Source organism: Rhopalosiphum padi, chromosome 1 (assembly GCF_020882245.1).
Source record: "Rhopalosiphum padi isolate XX-2018 chromosome 1, ASM2088224v1, whole genome shotgun sequence".
Classification (NCBI taxonomy): Eukaryota; Metazoa; Arthropoda; class Insecta; order Hemiptera; family Aphididae; genus Rhopalosiphum; species Rhopalosiphum padi.
Genome location: NC_083597.1, coordinates 62324099 through 62347308, shown reverse-complemented (window position 1 = coordinate 62347308; position 23210 = coordinate 62324099). Strand labels below are relative to the sequence as shown.

At 29.3% G+C, this 23210-nt stretch overlaps 1 protein-coding gene across 1 annotated transcript; it reads right to left on the bottom strand.

Annotated features, from left to right (window-relative positions):
* Nucleotides 1–1808: 1808 nt before the first annotated feature.
* LOC132926409 (uncharacterized) lies at nt 1809–19909 on the bottom strand. The gene is made up of 8 exons (XM_060990762.1): nt 18816–19909; nt 8966–9185; nt 8682–8901; nt 8295–8568; nt 4357–5250; nt 2702–2921; nt 2402–2621; nt 1809–2247 (listed from the first exon to the last, which is right to left on the bottom strand). Exons 1-8 carry the CDS (start codon nt 19650–19652, stop codon nt 1971–1973), a joined length of 3162 nt encoding a protein of 1053 aa, XP_060846745.1. The 5' UTR covers nt 19653–19909; the 3' UTR covers nt 1809–1970.
* Between the last annotated feature and the right edge of the window lie 3301 nt (nt 19910–23210).

The window sequence follows — 23210 nt, the reverse complement described above, 5'->3', positions numbered from 1 at the left end:
AGTAACCAGTGGCGTATTCACGAGGTGGGCGGATTCTTTTTTGGCGGGAAGCTTGGTTTTTTTTGGCATAAAATTATATAAAAAAGAAATTCAAATTGAATTTTTTAATTAAAAATTGAAGTTGTTGGTTGCGGAGCTTTGTATCAAGAGTTTAGTATTGTATTTAAAAAATTGTATTCATTCGTAACCCCCTTCCCCCCAGCTATAGTAATTGTATAGGTACTTACTAAGTAAACATTGTGTAGAATTTTTAATCGCCGTAATAACTTTTTAAAAACGTATTTGAATTTAAATACCAGTCAGATGAAATGTTTTATGGCTATTATAAACAGTAATAAGTCATTATTAAAAACTAACAGATGCAATATAAAATGTACTGTATAACTCAAACTGACATGAAGTCTGAACTTAGCTATTGAATAATATAAATTTTATCGTTTCCGCCATATCACCGTTGTAACCGGAGAGCGTTTATTCTGTAAATTGAAATTTATTGACACAACATACCTATTCACTATCCCGCACGCGTCGTCCCCAAGACAATTAACGAATACAGCAATATTATACCATCAATGAGAATGAAATAATCATAAACGTAGACGTTGAAAAATGTTTTGTAGTTTTTTTCAATAAGATCACTTGTGTCCACGAATTTAAATTGTAGCCTTGAGTACCTAAAAAGATTTGGCTTACCTGTAGAACTATCGTCTAGTTCCGGGGACTGTTTCGATGACAGCGGCGGTAGTTTGATACATAGCGATTTCCATGATAATATTATATATATTGCGTATTATTATTATGGTATACTTACGCATTATTAAATTCGCTGACAAGTCAGAAAAGCCGTGTCATGACTATACAGTATTTTATAGGTGCCTACCTACATGTATCTATTGTGTAAACGGATGCAGCACAAAGAATTCCTAATCGAGTTCCGCTGATGTCGACAAACGCCTTTAATATATTATTTTATACATTATGCAAGTATAAAAGAATGTATTATTTACAATTTACAACATATAACTATAATATGCATTGGTAAACACGACATACGACACGCTATGAATAATTATTAAACGTCGCGGTATGGTTCGAAGATTAGAGAAGTCGTTACTATATACAACCGCGTACACATAATATATTATGGCAGTACCATTATTTCACATTATATACATATATACATAAATTATCAACTCAGGAAGTAATTTGTCGAGATTGTTATGGTTGATGAGCATTAAGAAGTCACGTACTCGATTTAATAAAAAAAAATTTTTTGAAGATTTTTGGTCCATATTAGGTTATACTATTAAAGTTAAAACCTTTTATAATGACACGGGTTGTAATAATGTACCGGATTTAATGATCTTTTTTGAAAATTTAAGGTCTTATCCCAAGGACCTGTATTTTATAATATTATAATCTTTATTTCTATGTTTAATAATATAATATACTATGTACACAATAATTAAAGTAATTTTATGACTTAAGTATAATATGTATAAAACATATAAATATTAATCTGTATAAAGTGTTTCAATAAAACCAAATTTATTTACAAAGTTGGATGATATAATGAAATTAATACCGTTTTGTAAAAACTTGATTCTTAAATTTGGGTTGCTAAGTAACTTTTGGTTATAAAAGTCTTTTTTTCGTGGTCCATCAAACATCATTATGAACGAATTCTACTGTACCGTTTTAATGATAAAAAAATATTTTATATTCAAATGCGCAGTTATTTATTTTAGAGATACCTCTGTTATCGAATACACAACAACCATAACTCAAAATAGTAATCAAAATAGTAATTATAGTAATAACAATTTCTATAATAATAATAATAATGGTAAAAATAGTAATAGTGATAATAATTATAAAACGTTTATATCACTATGTCGTTCTTATAAACACAACGATTTTTATTCAAGTACACACAGAGTTCAGATATTATAAAATAACGTTGAGTGTTATCAATCAGTTTTAACTTTGTTGTTTTTAAAAGTGTACTGATGAATACATTTTAAAACCTTACAGACTAAAAATATGACTAGGAAAACAAAAGTCAAAACTACACCAATCACGTCCAACAGTAGGTATTGATACCACGTCAAGTTCAAGGCGTGAGATTTCAAATGCGGTGCACCTTTGTGACGGATCACATACTCCGTCCAATATACGACTGACTGTTGAGGCGTCATGGGTCGATCTTTGAATAGGATGGAAGTAATTTTAGCATTTTTTGCATATCTGTAAACAACAATATACACATTTATTATAGAATGTATATTATAACAAATACTATTGAAAACTAATGCTAAAAATAAAAATTATAATAATAATAATAATTATTATTATTATTATTATTATATATTATTCGTAATAAATATCATCTAAGACTCACATTTCGTCGTTTATGAGTTTCGAAATGGCATTAGACAATTTTTCTTTTGTCGTCGACAACAGGTCCATAGATATCGCCATTCCAGCGAGGACCAAATGTTCAATATTTCTAGGTTGATCATAAAACAATGGAAATCCCAGTACGGGAACACCTCCGTCCACTGCTTCGTACACTCCGGACATACCTCCATGACTAATGAACAGTTTCACTTTGGGATGCACTGTAAAAAATATAATTGTTTCTATTTTTTAATTTTTCCTAAGAACAAACATTAGCTTATCCATCATAAATCGTGCCTACATAGTATTTCCCTTTGCGGAAACCATTTTTTCGTCATCACGTTTTTCGGTTTGTCCTTCATTTCGCCTTCGTATTTCCACAATACTCTCTGAGGAACGTCAGCCAACGCATCTTTAAATGCCTTTTCAATATGTTCCGGTAACGATGAGACTTTAATCGTGGAACCAAATGTGAAGAAAATCACTCCGTGAGGTGAGTTTTCGATGAAATCTAATATGTCCTTGAACAAAAATATTAATGATTTTTTAAAAATTAGCATATTGTATATAGCTAACATAATAATTTCAAACGGAGCAATAAATGTATTGATTCTATGATGAAATGTGTTTTATTTTGTGTATGTAGACATACAAGTACTCAAATAAATTATTGGATAATCAACTTTGAGGGTAGTTTTAGATATTATAATATATTGGATCTAGTTTACACATTATAGATAAAATCAAAACTTTTCAGAGTTTTTCAGAACAATGGTGGAAAAAATTGTACCTAAAAAGTATTTGAAATTATAAAATTAAAAAATTGTTTATAATATTTACAATTCATGATTAGAATTTAATAATAAATCAGATTGATATGACTGTGTCGAAATGTCTAAATTTAATTTCACGCACAATTTATCATCATAAAATCGTCAATGGTAATCAACTGCTAGTTTAAATATTACATAATGTTTTATAAATATTCTTACCTTTTTATTCTTTCTGATCGGGTAAAAATTATTTTTGCTATTCCTCATTATATAAATTTAATCAATTACTATTTAAGTTAGTTTTTTAATCAAACAATCATGGCGTCGATATTTTTAATTTTTAATAATTTTTTGTAGAAATTTAAAATTTTGATGCCATGATGGTTTGATTAAAAATAACTAACCTAAATAGTGATTGATTAAATTTATATAATGAGGAATAGTAAAAATAATTTTTACTTAATCAGAATGAATAAAAAATAGATAAGTGGTATTAATATATGATATTTAACTAATAATTTTAATAACTGATAAGTGATAGTAAATGTTTATTATGAATTATGGTATTATAATGTATAATTTGCTTTTTGATTGTGTACAAATACTACAGTTCCAAAAATATTATCAGAGCGATTAGATTCTAAATCTAAATATTATTGAGAATTAATGTCGTATTTTTAACTCAAAATTGTACAACATAACTCATTCACACCATTATTAACGTATTATTAACCGTTATTATTTTGACCTAAACACGATCATCGAAAGTAAGATAATGTGTACTTATCGCACAAAATATTTTAAAATTTTATCACAAGAATAACCGGTATATAATAGTGATATAAATAGTAATAAGCTAGCTATAACTGATTTTTTGAAAAAACCAATCAAAAATTATTATAAACTAATCAAATTAAGTTAATAGAAAACAAGCCATTATACAGTGAAGTATGCTGTTGTAAATAGTTAACATAAATTTTGGAGTTCTATTTTGAAAATATATTCAATCGATTCATTGAATAGGTTTTTTTAAAACAATTTTGGTCCCGGAAATCATTGATAATAATTTCACCATGGAAATATTTCAAGAATTGAATTTCCAAATCTAACATACTTAAACACGATCATGCAATAAGTATATCAGGTAAATCAGTTATAATACGATAATTTAATAATCGCTTACTTCCGGTATAGTTTTGGCGGGTTTCAGGTGTATACCACCTACGTATACGACGTTTGGTGTGATCGGTCTCGGGGACTCGGTGACATAATGACTGTTTTGAAAGATGATGGACGGATTGACGGTCGGAGACAGATCATATGATCTCCTATCCGTAATCAGAGTAACTAGCTCATCGTACCTGGTCCTGACCATGCTGTACGTCAGCAAAGCCGTGTTGGTGAACCTCTGGGCAAATGTTCCGGGCACAGCGTGGCTGGCAAACAAGTTGGATACGCAAGACGGGTTTGACAAATGACCTGTGAATATCCGTTCGGTGAAAGTGATCATCGGTGACGGAATCAAGTAAATCACTGGCAGACCAAGCGTGTTGGCTATGTATGAAATGCAATCGAAGCTTAATGGTTCGACTAAGAGCAAATCGTAGCGGTCACGTGTACCGGAAGTTAACAAGTCGACTAGTTTCCGGTTTCCGTGTATCACGTCACAGTAGAACCGGGAAAGGCCAGATAAAGTCTTAACCAACGCAAACGGCTCGCCAAAGTCCCGAATTGTCTGCATCGCGTCCAGGTCGAGCTTCATCGGAAAGTCGTCGGACGTATCCACCTCTGTGTAATTTGTCCGGTCGCCGTCCAGAAAAGGCGTAAAAACGGTCACAGTGTGTCCGGCTTCCACTAGTGAACTAAGTACCGAGCTCATAAAGTTCCAATGGCTCTTTCCCGCTACCATTTCGATTGCCAGTATTCGAGAAGCCTCCGTGACTGGAATCGTTTGCAGGTTAACCGATAACCAAAACAACAATGTTAGGGAGATCGTGTTGGAGATTTGCTTCGCCGCCATCAGAAGTTTTTTTGTTTGTGCTGTTATTACCGAAAACGTGTACACGATTTGTTTTAGTTAGAGATGGGATTTTGATTTTTTTTTTTTGTAAGGATAAGCTACAATATTCAATGTATCGGCACTATAGGTTACTACCGCGTGTATGTTATGCAAGTATGTACGCGTTGGAACAGCTACGGACGCGAATTACGTCTGTGCATGGTCGAGTTTTGTCAGTCATTACACATTTGACGGAAACCGGTACACAATATAAAGTACTTACCTATATAAAATTAATCCTTAATTATCCTTCATAATGACCACGTTATTATAATAATACGGAAAAATTTCACATCATTATACATTGTACATCATAATATTATAGATACGATTCGTTTTCCTATTTTTTAAAATTTAATTACTATATTATATGCACGTATACGTTTTTAAATCAAATTACATAGTATATGCCTGTTGTTTAGTTCCTCTTGCTTGTTTGTTTGTTTAGCTATAACTGGTTTTCAATGCCGTATCGAATTCTTGTGTTCTTTTGAGCGATTACATTAAAATACTGCTGATCAACCCGGAGGCGTAATAACGGTCGAGCGAGGTGAATAAATCTCCCACGATCCTTATTTTACGAAAATTTTGAAATATTTACAATTTAATTGTAATCCAACTATAACATTATAAATAATTGCGTTTTTAATAAAGTCTTGGATTTTATTTTTATTTTTGAACTTGAAATTTAGTTTTTTCAGTTTTTCTCTAAAACAAATTAAATCCCCCCTCCCCGAGGAAAATTTCTATTAAGGATATACTAGGTCAACCCTTAGTGCAGTTTTTATTTTAAAATAATATTTTTTAATACTATACGAATTTAAAACCTACGAATAGGAAGTTACGGTTATGTATGTTTACTTTAAAGATAGAAAAAGTTTGTTGAATAATTTTACAAACGATGAGACATTATTAGTATTTATGTAGCATAGAGAGGGACGCGATATTATTTATAAATATACATTATACACAAATATGTATTTATATATATATATATATATAATGCACATTCTAGTTTATAATTTAATAACATAAGTAGGACCCGAGAAGCGAAATTATAGGTAAGCGACATAATGTTTTGTTATTTAAAGCCACTACCGTAGGAAAAGAGTCCCGCTGCTTTCGTAAAGTTCAGCAGGTGTGTGCGTGTGTCTGTGACTGCTGAACGCGGAGAGACGAATGACTATTATACTGACCTCAGTGGAATAATTTAATTTTATGTTTGTTTAAATGTAATAAAAATGTTTTGGATCATAAAAAATGTGTTATACTTTTTTTGTAATAGTTTAACGATCGACCTTTAAAGACTGAACTGTGCTAAGGTATAAAACGAACATAAATACTATATGATACGATGAGGTCTTAAAAGGAATTGGTGTAAAACGATAGACGTATGTTATCGTACATCAGCTTAATTTATTTATGTCAACCAAATTAAATTATTTATAGTTATTAATTTGAGAGTATACGATGACAAGGAGTTTTAGGTTTTGCGTGTTTCAATTAATATGAGTGGTACCCAACGATATTTACGGAATAGGGCAATTTTATTACGTGTGCTTTGGCATTTTTTTTTTTTTTTTTTTTTGAGGATAGTATGAACATAACTATGATGTATATCGGGTAAAGAAGTGAGGTACCAGAAGCACTTTACTTTTGTCATGCGTTTTGGTTGGTTTGTCATTGATACATTATTTTTGTGAGTAGGCTTGTACTGTACACTATACCAAACATATTATCCGAGTTCAAAGTTTTGATAAACAACTTACACTTGTACTTTTATTTCTGTCTTACGGCAAAGACACAGTGTTTGGATGTATGTTTGTCAACGGCAGCCTGGACCGGGAGGCTGGTTGTAAAATACCGATTGGGTCGCTTTGTATGATGATACCACTGGTCGGTGATACAAAATGAATTATGTGAACAAAATATAACTTAATTATCATAATAATATTGTAATTTCTATTCAATATTTTTCCTAATTATTATTTTGGTGCAATAATATCAAATGTATATCTAATATTTACATATTATCGCAATTCTAAGATGAAATAATTAATATTACTGTATTAATAGTGTAGAATATGTAAGCCACAGGGTGGATTTTAATTTTTTTTTTTTACGAGTGCAAAATTTTTTTTTCTTAACATGGTAAATTGGTAAACAATGCGTAATATGCAACTTATTAAGAAACCCACCATTTGAAACAGAAAGAGATAAATATGGTTATGATACTAACAGCAATGATAATAGTGATACAGACTATGAAGAATGTAATATTACGATCACACAAAAACAAGAACAATAAATACAAAATATAAGGGGAAAATATGATACTGAGGAATGTATGTATTGCTTGATTTTGATATGTTGTTAAAATATCTTGTATAAGAGCAATATAGATACATTCTATTATTTATAAAAATATATTTTTGGTATATGAATATGGCAAATGGTATTGAACTATCTTTCACACAAATAAACTGTGAAAAGTCATTTAGTAAGTTGAAGTTAATAAAAACAAGATTGAGAGCTACATTGGGTCAAAATAAATATGAAGCTTTTATGATGATGAGTGTAGAAAAAGGTCTTTTACAAGATGTAAAATTCAAAGAAGTAATTAAGTGCATTAAGAACTCAGAACTATAGTTCATTATTGATAAAAATAAAATAATATTATAAGTATAATATACAAACATGTGACTGATTAATTTCTAAAATAATTAATAAATATTTAACCTTAATTAAATTACTATAATACAATTTTTTTTTGTCACTATTATAAAAACTCTAAACGATAAAAGTACTAGTTTATTATTTGTTGAAAACATATTAAACCGCCTATAAGAGCGAGACGAATTGCAGGAAGAATGTAAAAATACAAATATAATATATAATTAAGCTTTTTTCTTATTTTTAGTAAACGAACTGCTATTGAATAGATAACATTGTCAGCAAATATAAGACTTACATTCAATTAATATTAATAATAATAACAATAGTAAAAGTCACTGTGATAATAAGTATCAAATGTTTATATGGTGGAGCTGTATGTACTATCAATGAGTTTTGACTTTGTCGTTTTTAAAAGTGTAATGACGAATACATTTTAAAACCTTACAGACTAAAAATATGACTAGGAAAACAAAAGTCAACACTACACCAATCACGTCCAACAGTAGGTATTCATACCACGTCAAGTTCAAGGCGTGAGATTTCAAATGTGGTGCACCTTTGTGACGGATCACATACTCCGTCCAATATACGACCGACTGTTGAGGCGTCATCGGTCGGTCTTTGAATCGGATGGAAGCAATTTTAGCATTTTTTGCGTATCTATAAACAATTTACACATTTATTATATAGATATATAACAAATACTGTTGAAAACTAGTGTTGGAAATCATATTATGTATTATTCGAAATAAATATTATTATCTAAGACTCACATTTCGTCGTTGATGAGTTTCGAAATGGCATTAGACAATTTTTCTTTTGTCGTCGACAACAGGTCTACGGATATCGCCATTCCAGCGAGGACCAAATGTTCAATATTTCTAGGTTGATCGTAAAACACTGGAATACCCAGTACGGGAACACCGCCGTCCACTGCTTCGTACACTCCGGACATACCTCCATGACTAATGAACAGTTTCACTTTGGGATGCACTGTAAAAAATATAATTGTTTCCTAAGAGCGAACATTGGCTTATCCATCATAAATCGTGCATACACAGTATTTCCCTTTGCGGAAACCATTTTTTTGTCATCACGTTTTTTGGTTTGTCCTTCATTTCGCCTTCGTATTTCCACAATACTCTCTGAGGAACATCAGCCAACGCATCTTTAAATGCCTTTTCAATATGTTCCGGTAACGATGAGACTTTTATCGTGGAACCGAATGTGAAGAAAATCACTCCGTGAGGCGAGTCTTCGATGAAATCTAATATGTCCTTGAACAAATATATTAATCTAACTTAATTAAAACTTATTAATACATTATTTTTTATTCCAGTAAATCAACATACTTTCAAATAACAAATAAAAGAATAGTAAAATTACGTTTAAAATCGTTTTTATTCTCTCAAATACTCATATTAATATTAATAAATTGTACACTTCATTTTTTCTGTCTGTTTGTAAATTACATATAAATGAAATGTTTCTTATAACTTAGGTTAACACCATTGTCAATTAAGTGAAAGATATAACATAAATGGTATTTTGCTTCTTACATACAGGTATTGAGGTATGTAATTTAATATTACATTTAATATTATGCATACTCTAATAGCATAATAAATCAGAGAAGCTAATAAGTGAATAATTCAAAAATAAAAATAAAAAACATATGGATTTTCTAAACACAATCCTTTGATGATTCAACTATTCGACAATCATAACTCATAAAATTAACACTTAATCTATTATTATAGTTTTAGGATGTTTATAATTGTTTAATAATAAAATTATAATTTAATAAATAATAATAGTTGGTAAGTAAAAATAGTAAATATTTAATAATATAATAATATTAAACTATTTTTATACATATTTTTTGGCGTATTATCGTTTGTTTTTTTTATGTATATTTTTATGCGTGTTTTGCCAATTTAACATACCCAATTTATAATTTTTATTCTAATTTACAAAATATCGTTTTATATTTAATTTTTAGTCGGGTCATTGCAGTCCAAATTATAAATATGTTCAATTTAATTTTATTTTTTATATTTTAGTATAATTTGAAACTTTTAGGAAGTTTTTTCTAAAACCTATTTTTTTTGTTTATTTTATATTATTGGTCGTCTTTTGTAAGTATTATATAGGTTTATTGTACATAATTATTTTTTTATAGGTACTTGATTTCCAAAAAGATTTTAAAAAACCCTATGAATACTCTATGTGAATTTATAAGTTGTAACTAACCATCGTGTTTAAACTATAATTTTTTTACAATATCCATAGATGGATATAGATAGCCTATGATAAGGAATAAATATTATCTTATTTTTATTCAATAAAAAGAACCACACAAAGATATTAAAAATGAATATTTGAATATAAATCTAACCTAACTTAAGTAGCTAAGTTCTTTAAAAAATAAAAATATTTAAATTTTAAGTTAAGATTAATTGAATAAGGAAAAACATTTTATCGTATCCTATAATTATGTCAAATTTAATATTTAATTGTTTTAAAGGACTTAAAGTTCATAATTTTTTATCAAATTAGCACATTGGTATTTTTTTAGATTTGTGTTTAACATCACGTGTGGTCGCGTCAATTTTTGATATGTTAAACAATCTAACTAATATCATAATTTCAAATTCTATGTAGAGCAATACATTTATTGATTTTATTGATGATGTTTGTTTTATTTTGTGAATATTATACACAAAACACAAGTCCTCAAAAAATTGCTTTGATATTCAAATTTAAGGGTAGTTTTGGATATTAAATTTGATTTGGTTTAAACATTTGTGAAAAATTTAAAATTTCCTAGAACTTTAAAACAATTTAGAAAAAAATATGTACTTACATAGAACTTTTAATTATAAAATTAATAGAATTTTTATAATATTTATAATTCATAATAATTTTAAATAATATAATCGTTTAACATTGTCTAAATTTAATTTCTTGCACAATATTTTCTTATAATTTAAATTTAAACGGTCAACGACATATTGTTTAAATAATTATACAATTATTACATTTAACAGTAACATTAACTACATTTTTACATTATTCTTACATTTTACGAAATGACATAATTGTCACTAATTATAACTTACCATATAAACTACCATGGAAATATTTCAAGAATTGAATTTCCAAATTTAACATCATTAAACACGATCATGTGGTAAGTATATCAGGTAAATCAGTTATAACACGATAATTTAATAATCGCTTACTTCCGGTATAGTTTTGGCGGGTTTCAGGTGTATACCACCTACGTATACGACGTTTGGTGTGATCGGTCTCGGGGACTCGGTGACATAATGACTGTTTTGGAAGATGATGGACGGATTGACGGTCGGAGCCAGATCATACGATCTCGTATCGGTAATCCGAGTGACTAGCTCATCGTACATGGTCCTGACCATGCTGTACGTCAGCAAAGCCGTGTTGGTGAACCTCTGGGCAAATGTGCCGGGCACAGCGTGGCTGGCCAACATGTTGGATACGTAAGACGGGTTTGACAAATGACCCGTGAACAGCCGTTCGGTGAATGTGATCATCGGTGACGGGATCGAGTAGATTACGGGCACACCAAGCGTGTCGGCTATGTACGAAACGCAATCGAAGGTTAACGGTTCGACTAAGAGCAAATCATAGTGGTCACGAGTTTCGGAAGCTAACAAGTCGATCAGCTTCTGGCTACCGTGTAACATGTCACAATAGTACCGGGGCATGGTGGATATAGCCTTAACTAACGTGAACGGTTCGCCACAATCCCGGATCATCTGTATCGCGTCTAAGTCGAGCTTCATCGGAAAGTCGTCGGACGTATCCACCTCTGTGTAGTTTGTCCGGTCGCCGTCCGGAAAAGGCGTAAAAACGGTCACGTTGTGTCCGACTTCCACTAGTGATCTGAGCATCGAGCTCATGAAGTTCCAATGGCTCTTTCCCGCTACCGTTTCGATTGCCAGTATTCGGGAAGCCTCCGAGAACGGAATCGTCTGCAAGTCAACGGACAACCAAAACAACAACGTCAATGAGACCGCAGTGGAAATTTTCATCGCCGCAATCGAATTTTTTTTTTTTTATAATTACCGGAAACAGTACACGATCCGTTTTAGTTACAGACGTGGTTATGATATTTAAGGTTAAGCTTCAAAATTGTATGTCTCACCAATATGTAGGTTACTACCGCGTGTATATTATGCAAGTCTGCATGCGTCTGAACACCTCCGGACGCAAATTTCAACTGTCCGTGGTCGAATTTCGTCGTTCATTAATCATTAAACATTTAACGGGAACCGGTACACAATATTACTTATTTATCTTTTCTTAATTATCGCCCGTAATGACCACGTTAAAATAAAAATGCGGAAAAGTTTCACATCATAACATCGTACATCATAATATTATACATACGATTTGTTTTCCTATTATTTTAAACTATAATTATATTATACATGCGTATGAGTTTTTAAATCAAATTACATGTATATTTTTGTTGCTTGGTGCCTCCTGTTCATTTTTTGTTTATCCAAAACTGGTTTTCAATGCCATTCGGTTCCTTTGTGCGATATTATACTGAAAATACTGCTAGTCAACTGTCTGTGCAGTTTCTATTCTAAAAATACATGTTATAATGCGACTATACGAGTTTATTATTTATGGACTGAGAAGTTATTCATTTTTACTTTAAAGATGCAAAAAGTGCGGCGAATACAAACAACGAGACATTATCAGCGTATCTTACGCTCATTTGTGTTGATACAATGATACATATGTTTTGAATAAGTACAAAATAAAAAAGTTTGTGCTATATTTATTTTAATAAGAATCAACAACTGTGTGCACCAAATTCAATGTCAAAACCAGAACTATATTTTTTTCGCGATATTAACACTATTATGATATACAAAAACACTCCTGTAAGTCCGTAATATTTACTATCACATATATGGCTTATATCTGTTTTTAAAATTGCAGGTATCTCTATTCTTGAATCACCGAATTTATCTCCTTTTTTGACACATGATTTGTTATAATTTTACAAGTATATTGTATAATATAACATTATATGTATTAAATTACTATAGAAACAGGGTTTTAGTGTCTTAAAATTATATTATTGAATAAAATGAATAATAATTATTAATAATTATGTAACCATCAATAGCATTAAATGTCAGTACTCAGTATGCATATTCAAAAGTAATTGCATTGCATTTTGATAACTCTTTTTTTTTAACAATAAAACATAGTAAAAAAGATTAGCAAATAGCAATTTATTATAGTTATCTGTCTAGTTATGGTAACACCTATTATACTTATAAGGACAAATACATTAAAACGTTTAAAATAAAAAGGGAAAGTAGGTGACCGCTATACATTACAGTATGTTTCGATTGTACCTTGTCATTGAGGAATAATTCACTATATTTGTATAGCAATTAAATTAAATAATAAATATGCAGTCAATAGTAATAAATCAATAGTCAATACTGTAAATAAATAAATATTTATATATTATATTACGATAATATTATTATAGCTAACTTGAATGTCTGAAAATTGCTTACTGTGTTTTATTTTATTTTTTATTTGACCTACTGGCATAATTCTAAATTTAATATTTTATTACCATTCATTCTTTTATTTAATTTTAATCATTAATGTATGTTTACTCGATCAAGTAATAATGGTAATTGTAACTGCAGTGATACTAATGATAATAATCAAATTAATTGAAAGTACATATATAAGTAGGTGAAAATTATAAAATTTCTATATAAAATAATTTTTACAATTAGGTAATTAAAAGATTTTGCTCCCAATACAAGGTCATAATGAACACAAAAAAAAAAATCATAAGAAATTTATAAGTTAAAAATCGTTATCTTCTAATATAGAGAAAAACAGGTATTACAATTTCAGTAACTTTGGATCATGAAGCTGAAAGAAGAAGATTTCGTATACCAAAAATAAAATAAAAACTTCTCATTATAAACAGCCATTATTAATTGGTTCCTTTATTTCAAGGTCAAAATTAATTTAATATCTGTGATCTTTAACTTAGTGCGTGTGATTTTATTATGTCTAACTAATGTTTATACAATGTTAGTTTTATTACAAACTAATTGTACAAGACTAAATGTAAAAGCGTTTACGATAACTCAACATTGCGAAATAATATGTTGGGTAGGATTTAAGCTTTTACTCGAATATAAACTTTGTGCTAAACGTATATCGGGGAATCTACAGCTCGAACTTACATCAACCAGACATTCTCAAGAAGAATCATTTCATGACTACCAACTTTGCAAGAGTTGAGAAACTACTCCATGAACTATGTAATGTTAGTACCGACAAATACATTAGACGGTCATTGACATTATAATATAATTATACAGCATAGAGACAAAATATTATTATAATAATATATGTATAATACACATTTTAGCGTATAATTCACTAACATATAAGTTCAGGGGCGGATAGGGCGATTTTATATTCAATGGCCCAGAACCAAAGAGTTCAAACATTTCGCTCGCAATACATTTACAAAACAAGTCTAAATAATTCTTACTCTAATATTATTTTATTTTAATGTAAAACTATTCGATCATAATTATTAATACATCATTTTTTTTTAATACATCACTTTATGCAGCCACCTTATCGATAATATCATAAGGGTTAATTTTAGTTAACATTTCTTTTTCAATACTCATTATAATATTAAACTTTCTAAATGCTCTTGTGACATTGAATGTCTTAAATAACTTTTTACATACTTAAGAGAAAAAAAAATACAGTTATTTTATTGCACATAGAAGCGCTTGTCATTAAAAGATCATTCTTGTTATTTTTTCTTTTCGGAGTACCGCACCACTCATACATACGATACGTTATAATTAGTATTATAGGTATTTATTATCCATAATATACATAGACAACGGGCATGGACCATTTGCGCGTAAAACAAAATTTTCGTTTAGGGTCAGTATGCAATTGCGCTTGTATAATGTAATATACTAAAATGCTTGCAAATTAAAACTTATATTTTATTGATCGATTGATTCTAATTTAAGTGACTGGGTATTGTATAACAATACGAGGAATTTTATGAAACGAATTATTATGTAATATAACTGGTATTTGATTTTGAATAATTAACGATCGAAAAATAACTTGTACAATGCGAAAAAAAATTATTTATTTTAATTATTATTATATAAAGGGGAAAAGGCCCAAGTTGCAATTATGTATTAATACTCATAAAAAAATCGGTTAGTGTTTTCATTTATCATATAATAATTATAAGTTATAATTTATAATTGACTAATACATTTTCCTTAGGTATTGTAAAATATTTTGAGCGCAATTGGTAAAATGCCTAGAAAACGTACTAAAATATGTCTATATACAATGTCATATATTATTAACATAAACGCAAAAGTATTTATTTAATTTTCAATTATAAACCAAATACCTACCAATAAAATAAACTTAATAAACTGTTTCAAAATTGTATATAGTTCGATATATTATTATTATATTATCAATAACATTCAAAACATAAAATACCGTGTTGAGACTGGAGAATTTTGTACGGACAGGGGCCCACCGGGAAAATCTCGATTTCCCAATAGACCTATCCGCCCCTGCATAAGTAGAACCCGAGAAGCAACATAATGTTTTGTTATTAAATGCCACTATACCGTGACAGAGGAGAGTCCCGCAGCTGTTGTGGAGTTCAGCAGGTATGTGCGTGCGACTGTAACTACTATACGCGGAGAGGCAAATGGCTATTATACTGATCTCGGTAGAATAATATAATATTATATTTGTTTAGATTTAATAAAAACATTTTGGGTCATAAAAATTGTGTTACACTTTTCTTGCAATAGTTTAACGATCGACCTTTAAAGAATGAACTGTGCTAAGGTATAAAATGTAATTATGTAAATAAATACTATATGATTCGATGAGGTCTTAAAAGGAATTGATGTAAAACGATAGATGTGTGGTATCGTACATCAGCTTACTTTATTTATATTGATCAAATTAAATTTTTTATAAAGTCATTAACTTGAGTGTACTTTGACAAGGAGTTGTAGGTTTTAGCGAGTGTCAATTAATACAAGTAGTAGTAAAGTATAAACAAATGTATAGATACTATAGGTGAGGACGTGAATATTTTTGTGAGTATGTGAGTGTATTGTAAATATTAAGTCAAAATTGTTGATAAACAACTTACATTTGTACCTTTATTTCTATCTTACGGCCAAGACGCAGTTTTTCTATGTATAAATGTATGTATATGTTTGCGTATGTTAGATTTAACATATTGTGATTTAAAAGTAAAATAAATAATTACACCTAAACTACTTTGTGTGATAACTTTTTTAAATTGCAGTTGGTTAAAACTATCGGTACCTAATTATGATATATTTTCTGTTCAATATATTTCATAAATAGTTTCTTTAGGTATATAATATAAATGATAAAAACTTATTTTATTTCGATTACTTTTTTATTATTTCAGTGACCAATAACCGTTGAATAAATAACAATGTCAATAAATATAACTCTTACATTAAATTAATAATAATAGTAATAACAATAATAAAAGTAATTGTGATGGTAATAAATATCAAATGTTTGTACGATAAGGTAGTACCAATGTGTTATCAATGAGTTTTGACTTTGTCGTTTTTAAAAGTGTAATGACGAATACATTTTAAAACCTTACAGAGTAAAAATATGACTAGGAAAACAAAAGTCAACACTACACCAATCACGTCCAACAGTAGGTATTCATACCACGTCAAGTTCAAGGCGTGAGATTTCAAATGTGGTGCACCTTTGTGACGGATCACATACTCCGTCCAATATACGACCGACTGTTGAGGCGTCATCGGTCGGTCTTTGAATCGGATGGAAGCAATTTTAGCATTTTTTGCGTATCTATAAACAATTTACACATTTATTATATAGATATATAACAAATACTGTTGAAAACTAGTGTTGGAAATCATATTATGTATTATTCGAAATAAATATTATTATCTAAGACTCACATTTCGTCGTTTATGAGTTTCGAAATGGCATTAGACAATTTTTCTTTTGTCGTCGACAACAGGTCTACGGATATCGCCATTCCAGCGAGGACCAAATGTTCAATATTTCTAGGTTGATCGTAGAACACTGGAATACCCAGTACGGGAACACCGCCGTCCACTGCTTCGTACACTCCGGACATACCTCCATGACTAATGAACAGTTTCACTTTGGGATGCACTGTAAAAGATATAATTGTTTCTATTTTTTACTTTTTCCTAAGAACGAACATTGGCTTATCCATCATAAATCGTGCATACACAGTATTTCCCTTTGCGGAAACCATTTTTTTGTCATCACGTTTTTTGGTTTGTCCTTCATTTCGCCTTCGTATTTCCACAATACTCTCTGAGGAACGTCGGCCAACGCATCTTTAAATGCCTTTTCAATATGTTCCGGTAACGACGAGACTTTAATCGTGGAACCGAATGTGAAGAAAATAACTCCGTGAGGCGAGTCTTCGATGAAATCTAGTATGTCCTTGAACAAAAATATTAATCTAACTTAATTAAAACTTATTTATACATTATTTTTTATTCCCTCAAATCCACATACTTTCAAATAACAAATAAAAGAATAGCAAAATTACGTTATATGATGTAACATTAAATGAATCAATAATATTAGATTTAAATTTACATTTTTTAGTACAATCTGGAACTTTTAAGTATTATTACCTTTAAACTTAACTTATTGTTTTAGTAAAATTGTTTATATTTTTCTTAAGTATATTAGATTATTGAATCATTTTTAAGAACCCTTCCCAATGTATTCATACCTTTTGAATAATATTACTTATATAATTATTTAGTAATAGAATTTCCTGTTATAAAATTATTGACCTTTTTATAACATTAATAATTCATTATCAAAATGTAATGATGAATCAGATTAATATAATATTTTTGGAATGTTTAAATTCAATTTTCTTGCCAATATTATCGTAAATCCTAATGCAATTAGCAACGGTTAACGACTTCTTGTTCTAGTATTTGTATCCTTATAATATTATGCTTAACATGTACCATTACACTTCTATAATTTCTGAATAAGTAATTATTTCTCGCTTTATTAAGTAATATAAGTAATATTTATTAATCTAAAAATTATATTATCTTAATTTTAATCATGTTTTCATCCTTGACATTTTAACCTGTTAATATTACGACTGTCTGTATGCTGTATGCCTGTATACCATGTCTTTTAACATTTAATAATTAATTTTTCTACTGCAAATTATTGTGTTAGAGATAATATTATATCGAAGAAGTATTATATTCATTATCAGAGTCAATTTTTGAGTCAACGTGGTTATAATCTAAATCTTAATCGTAAACATTATAAGTGTGTTGTGTACTTATAACATACTTTAACAATATTTTAATATTTTATTATCATAATTACCTGTACATTAATATAATGGTGTACCTTAAAAGGCAATATCTGATTTTTTGAAATATAAATCAAAAATTGTTTTAAAATATTGTAATAAATGTTAACTTACCTTAGTAAGCTAGGTATGTACCCATTTTATTCCTTTCTAATAAATAAAAAACGTTCAGGAAATTGTTTTAAGTTTTATCTTGAAAATATATTGTTAATTGAATAGATTTTTTTTTAATATTGGGTTATGGTCATTTCTTGTAATAATTGCATCATCAAAGTTTCTTATGAATTAAATTCCCAAAATTTAACATTACATTATACACACACACACACACACATATATTATAATAATATATTAATTATATTAAAATATTTTAATAATCGCTTACTTCTGGTATAGTTTTGGCGGGTTTCAGGTGTATACCACCTACGTATACGACGTTTGGTGTGATCGGTCTTGGGGACTCAGTGACGTAATGACTGTTCTGGAAGATGATGGACGGGTTGACGGTCGGAGCCAAATCATACGGTCTCACGTCGGTTGACCAAGTGACTAGCTGGTCGTACTTAATTCTGATCAAACTGTATGTAAGCAGGGCCGTGTTAGTAAACCTTTGGACAAATGTGCTGGGCACGGCGTGGCTGAGCCACATGTTGGACACACAAGACGGGTTTGACAAATGACCCGTGAACAGCCGTTCGGTGAATGTGATCATCGGTGACGGGATCGAGTAGATCACGGGCAGACCAAGCGCGTCGGGTATGTACGAAACGCAATCGACTCCCAGCGGTTCGATTACCAGCAAATCGTACCGGTCGCGCGCCCCGGGAGCTAACACTTCGGTCAGCTTCTGGTTACCGTAAATCGCGTCGCAATAGTATTTAGCCATACTGGGTATCATCTTGATCAACGCGAACGGCTCTGCAAAGTCTTTAATCGTCTGCAATACATCTAAGTCGAGCTTCATCGGAAAGTCGTGGGACGTATCCACCTCCGTGTAATTTTCCCGGTCGCCGTCCGGAAACGGCGTAAAAACGGTTACCGAGTGTCCGGCGTCCACCAGAGACCTGAGCACCGAGCTCATGAAGTTCCAGTGGCTCTTACCTGCTATCGTTTCGATGGCCAATATCCGGGCAGCCTCAGAGACCGGTATCGTCCGCAAGTCAAACGACAACCACAACAACAACGACAGAGAGACCGTGGTCGACATTTTTATCACTGCCATCGGATTTTTTTTTATATATATATAATATATATAGGTAATACAGTAAGCTATGTGCAGTGCGGTTTGGTCATTCGTGGTTATGATTTGTGTGTAAAGGGATACCTATATAAATATATAATAATACGGACAGGTATCTGCGGCTATATCACAGGGCGTACATCATACAAGTCTATGCGCGTGCGAGGAGCTCCGAACGCGAACTGCGACTTAGCGGCTATTGGCGCACTAGCTTTATTTTATTTCCTAGTAATTACGCATTAGACGGAAACCGGTTATTGATATTAAGATTATAATTATATATATATATATATATATATATATATATATATATAGACATATATCTTTTTTGTTATCGCATACATTGCCTACGCTTTTATAACAAATAACAATGCGTAAAAATACACGTTCCAATATTATACGTCATATTATATTTCCATAGCATTTTCACCTAATATTATTATGATACGAATTATATTATGCGTGTACAACGGTTTTAAAATCAATTTACATAAAATGTCTACTGATCGCTTGTATATTTAATATTATAACTTATAAGACAGGATTTCATTGACATTTCGATTTTTTCAATTCTTTGCAGTTTGTATTTTATTCTAAAATAATTTTTATATTTACTTTTTTGACTTTATTACGACTTAGAAACTCTATATATGTTTACTTAGAAAGACGTGAAAAGTTCAGTGAATGATTGTCAAGACATCAATTACGTGCTCAGTGCTTACACGTTCCGATGACACGCGTTTTGAATAACGTATTTATACTACGTTTATTTTTCTAACACTGATTACACGTACCAAGTGCATTATCAAGACGGAACAGTTTTTTTTCGCGCGCTGGGACTCCGTTATGATGTACGCACTACTTTAGTACCTATTTAAGTACTTAACATGGTGCACATCTATATTTTGAATAGTCCATACACAAGTCCTTGAATTTATCTCCTTCTTCAATTTACTAAATTAACATTATGACGTACAGTATATTGTAATATACACTTATTTTATTATTATTATAATATAGAGAGATAAGATTAAAGTATCATAGTAAAAAATTTTTAAAAAAGGAAATCAATAGATAAAAATGTATTATCTCTATTAAATCTCTTTAGTAATGACTAATGACTCATTCATCCTTTTTTCTTTTTTTAATAATTTAACGAAATTTATAAGAAAGTATTGGACACGTTACACGTGTTCTCTACTTGATGATGATTAATTGATTTATTATATCGATTTTATAACACAATAATAAGCTCTTCATTATCAAGTGTTTTCTTCATTATTATATTATTGTACATATTCAAGATTAATAACATTATTATTATTTACTTTTCTTTTTAATACTAAAACACAATAAACTAGCTTAGCAATGAATGCGATTTATTATCGGTATCTCTATTTACTATAATATATACGAATAATTGCGTTTGATAAAAACATCAATAATTTAGCTGAAAATACTTCGTTAATGTATTTTTTATTTCACATAGCATTTCTTATTTACGTCTTAATGGTAAAACTTGATTGATAAAAACCAAAATAGAAAATATATAATTAATTTTTCACTAACACTAAGTTAGGTATCTGATTTAAATAATATTTGCAATAGGAAATTTAAACAATACATCTAATTACATCTAACACATGCTATAAATGCTTCGAAATATAAATAATAACCAATTTCCAATTTGCATTGTGTTATTATATATACGTATATTATATTCGTTTAAATTTATTATTATTTTTAATTAAAATTAACTGCTTTCAGTTAATGCAGTTTTGATATTTTTTAGGATATATAGCTAAATATTAAAATTTAATAGAATATTACATTCAAAAAAAAAAAATTGTTTTGGGTTACAATAAATTTAAATGTTAAATTTCTCTAGTATAATATAATAACAATTTAATTTTTTAAAGTTATATGATCCATAATTAACTGCAAAATTAATATTTAAAAAATTATGTTAGAAAAAATAGGTTTAAAATGTATTATATTAACAATATATATATTTTTTTTTGAATACACATTTTTTTATTTATTCTTACGTTAGTTGTAATCGCTCGTGGATATTATGATCTATATGAAACCATATTTTATTAATAGTTACTAATAATATTCGCCATTCATATGTGATGTGTAAGTGGTGTAACCGTCATATTTTAATATTAATACCTATATATTACCATTGATTATAAATACTTTAATAGTATTTATAATCAATGATATTACCTATAAGGTTATAAATAATAAATAAAACAGTACAAGTATATTGGCATTTTAAATTGTAATTGACTGTATTTAGTGCAATACTCTATGGTTAATATTGTTTTTCTTATGTTGACTTATAAATAATATATAATATACGAGTATATTGTACATGTCTCAATATAGTACATAGGTACTTCGTGTATACAAACACAAATATAAATTTCCTATAAGCTAAACTATGTGTATTATTAGAGAGTTTTAAAACCGTAATGAATAAGTACTTACACAATAAGATACCTATAAAGTTAATATTTTATAATATATAGACCTGGTAGTTAAGTACAGACAATATAAAAAAAAATAGTTAACTTGAATTGTTATCTGATTAATTCTATGAATAGGCCTTTTCCATTCGAAACTCTATAGTTAATATTATTCTTTTACACGGTTGAACGTATTTATTCGATTAATCACTTTAACACTTTTTAATTTCAACCCTTACCATAATCATATCCAACAGTATATCGTTTTTAAAGTTGTTTATAATTATTTATACCCCTGAAACCTCAAATTTTTTTTAAAAAAAATACCATCAAAATTTTATATTCAAATTACCAGTAACCTTGGAGTCACTATTGATTTTTTTCTTTATTCGAATATGGTGAAGTCCCTGTGACCTCGTTAACTAATCTCCATGTTGATTTGCGATTTAATGATAAATTCCGAAATTTATTTTCATAAAATAAAAATATTTTAGTACATCTATTATATTATATTTTTTTTTATCGTAGGCTGCTAGCTAACGTTGCTTGGATGTTTTTTGTATTTTAAAGATAAGAATTATTTGCGACGTGCTGAACATAAAAACCTTTAATTGTTTACTATAATAATCTTCGAGTTTATATTAAGTATATTTTTATTGATGAAAGTTCATCTATGATAATTTTAATAATATTTTGTAATAAAAAAAAAATAATTATTTACCGATTTAAATTTAGATACAATGTCAGTTCTTCTTCACATTATATGGATTTTATTTTATTATAATTTATAACATTAATTTAATTTTTATAACTTAAAAATGTTCTATAAATAAAGTATATATTACAGTTGAGTAGTGATCAATTAAATCTTTTAGCAAACACCTGTATTTATTTCGTTGAAAGAACATACATATTTTTGTATATCTTTATATATAATATACACATGTGTGTTGTGGCCCTTTTACTAATCTAGTATAAATACATTACCTAATAAAAGATCGAAACCCGTTTGCCAATAAGAATTCATTATATTATTTTGAAAGTCAAATTATGTCTATATCCATGT

Bases quoted from the DNA above. Each gene is read 5' to 3' on its own strand.
- LOC132926409 (XM_060990762.1), bottom strand. From the start codon at position 19,652: ATGGCAGTGATAAAAATGTCGACCACGGTCTCTCTGTCGTTGTTGTTG. The intron at 8,569-8,681 runs GTGAGTCTTAGA...AATTGTTTATAG, and splicing joins AAACTCATCAACGACGAAAT to ATACGCAAAAAATGCTAAAA. The intron at 2,248-2,401 runs GTGAGTCTTAGA...TGTTGTTTACAG, and splicing joins AAACTCATAAACGACGAAAT to ATATGCAAAAAATGCTAAAA.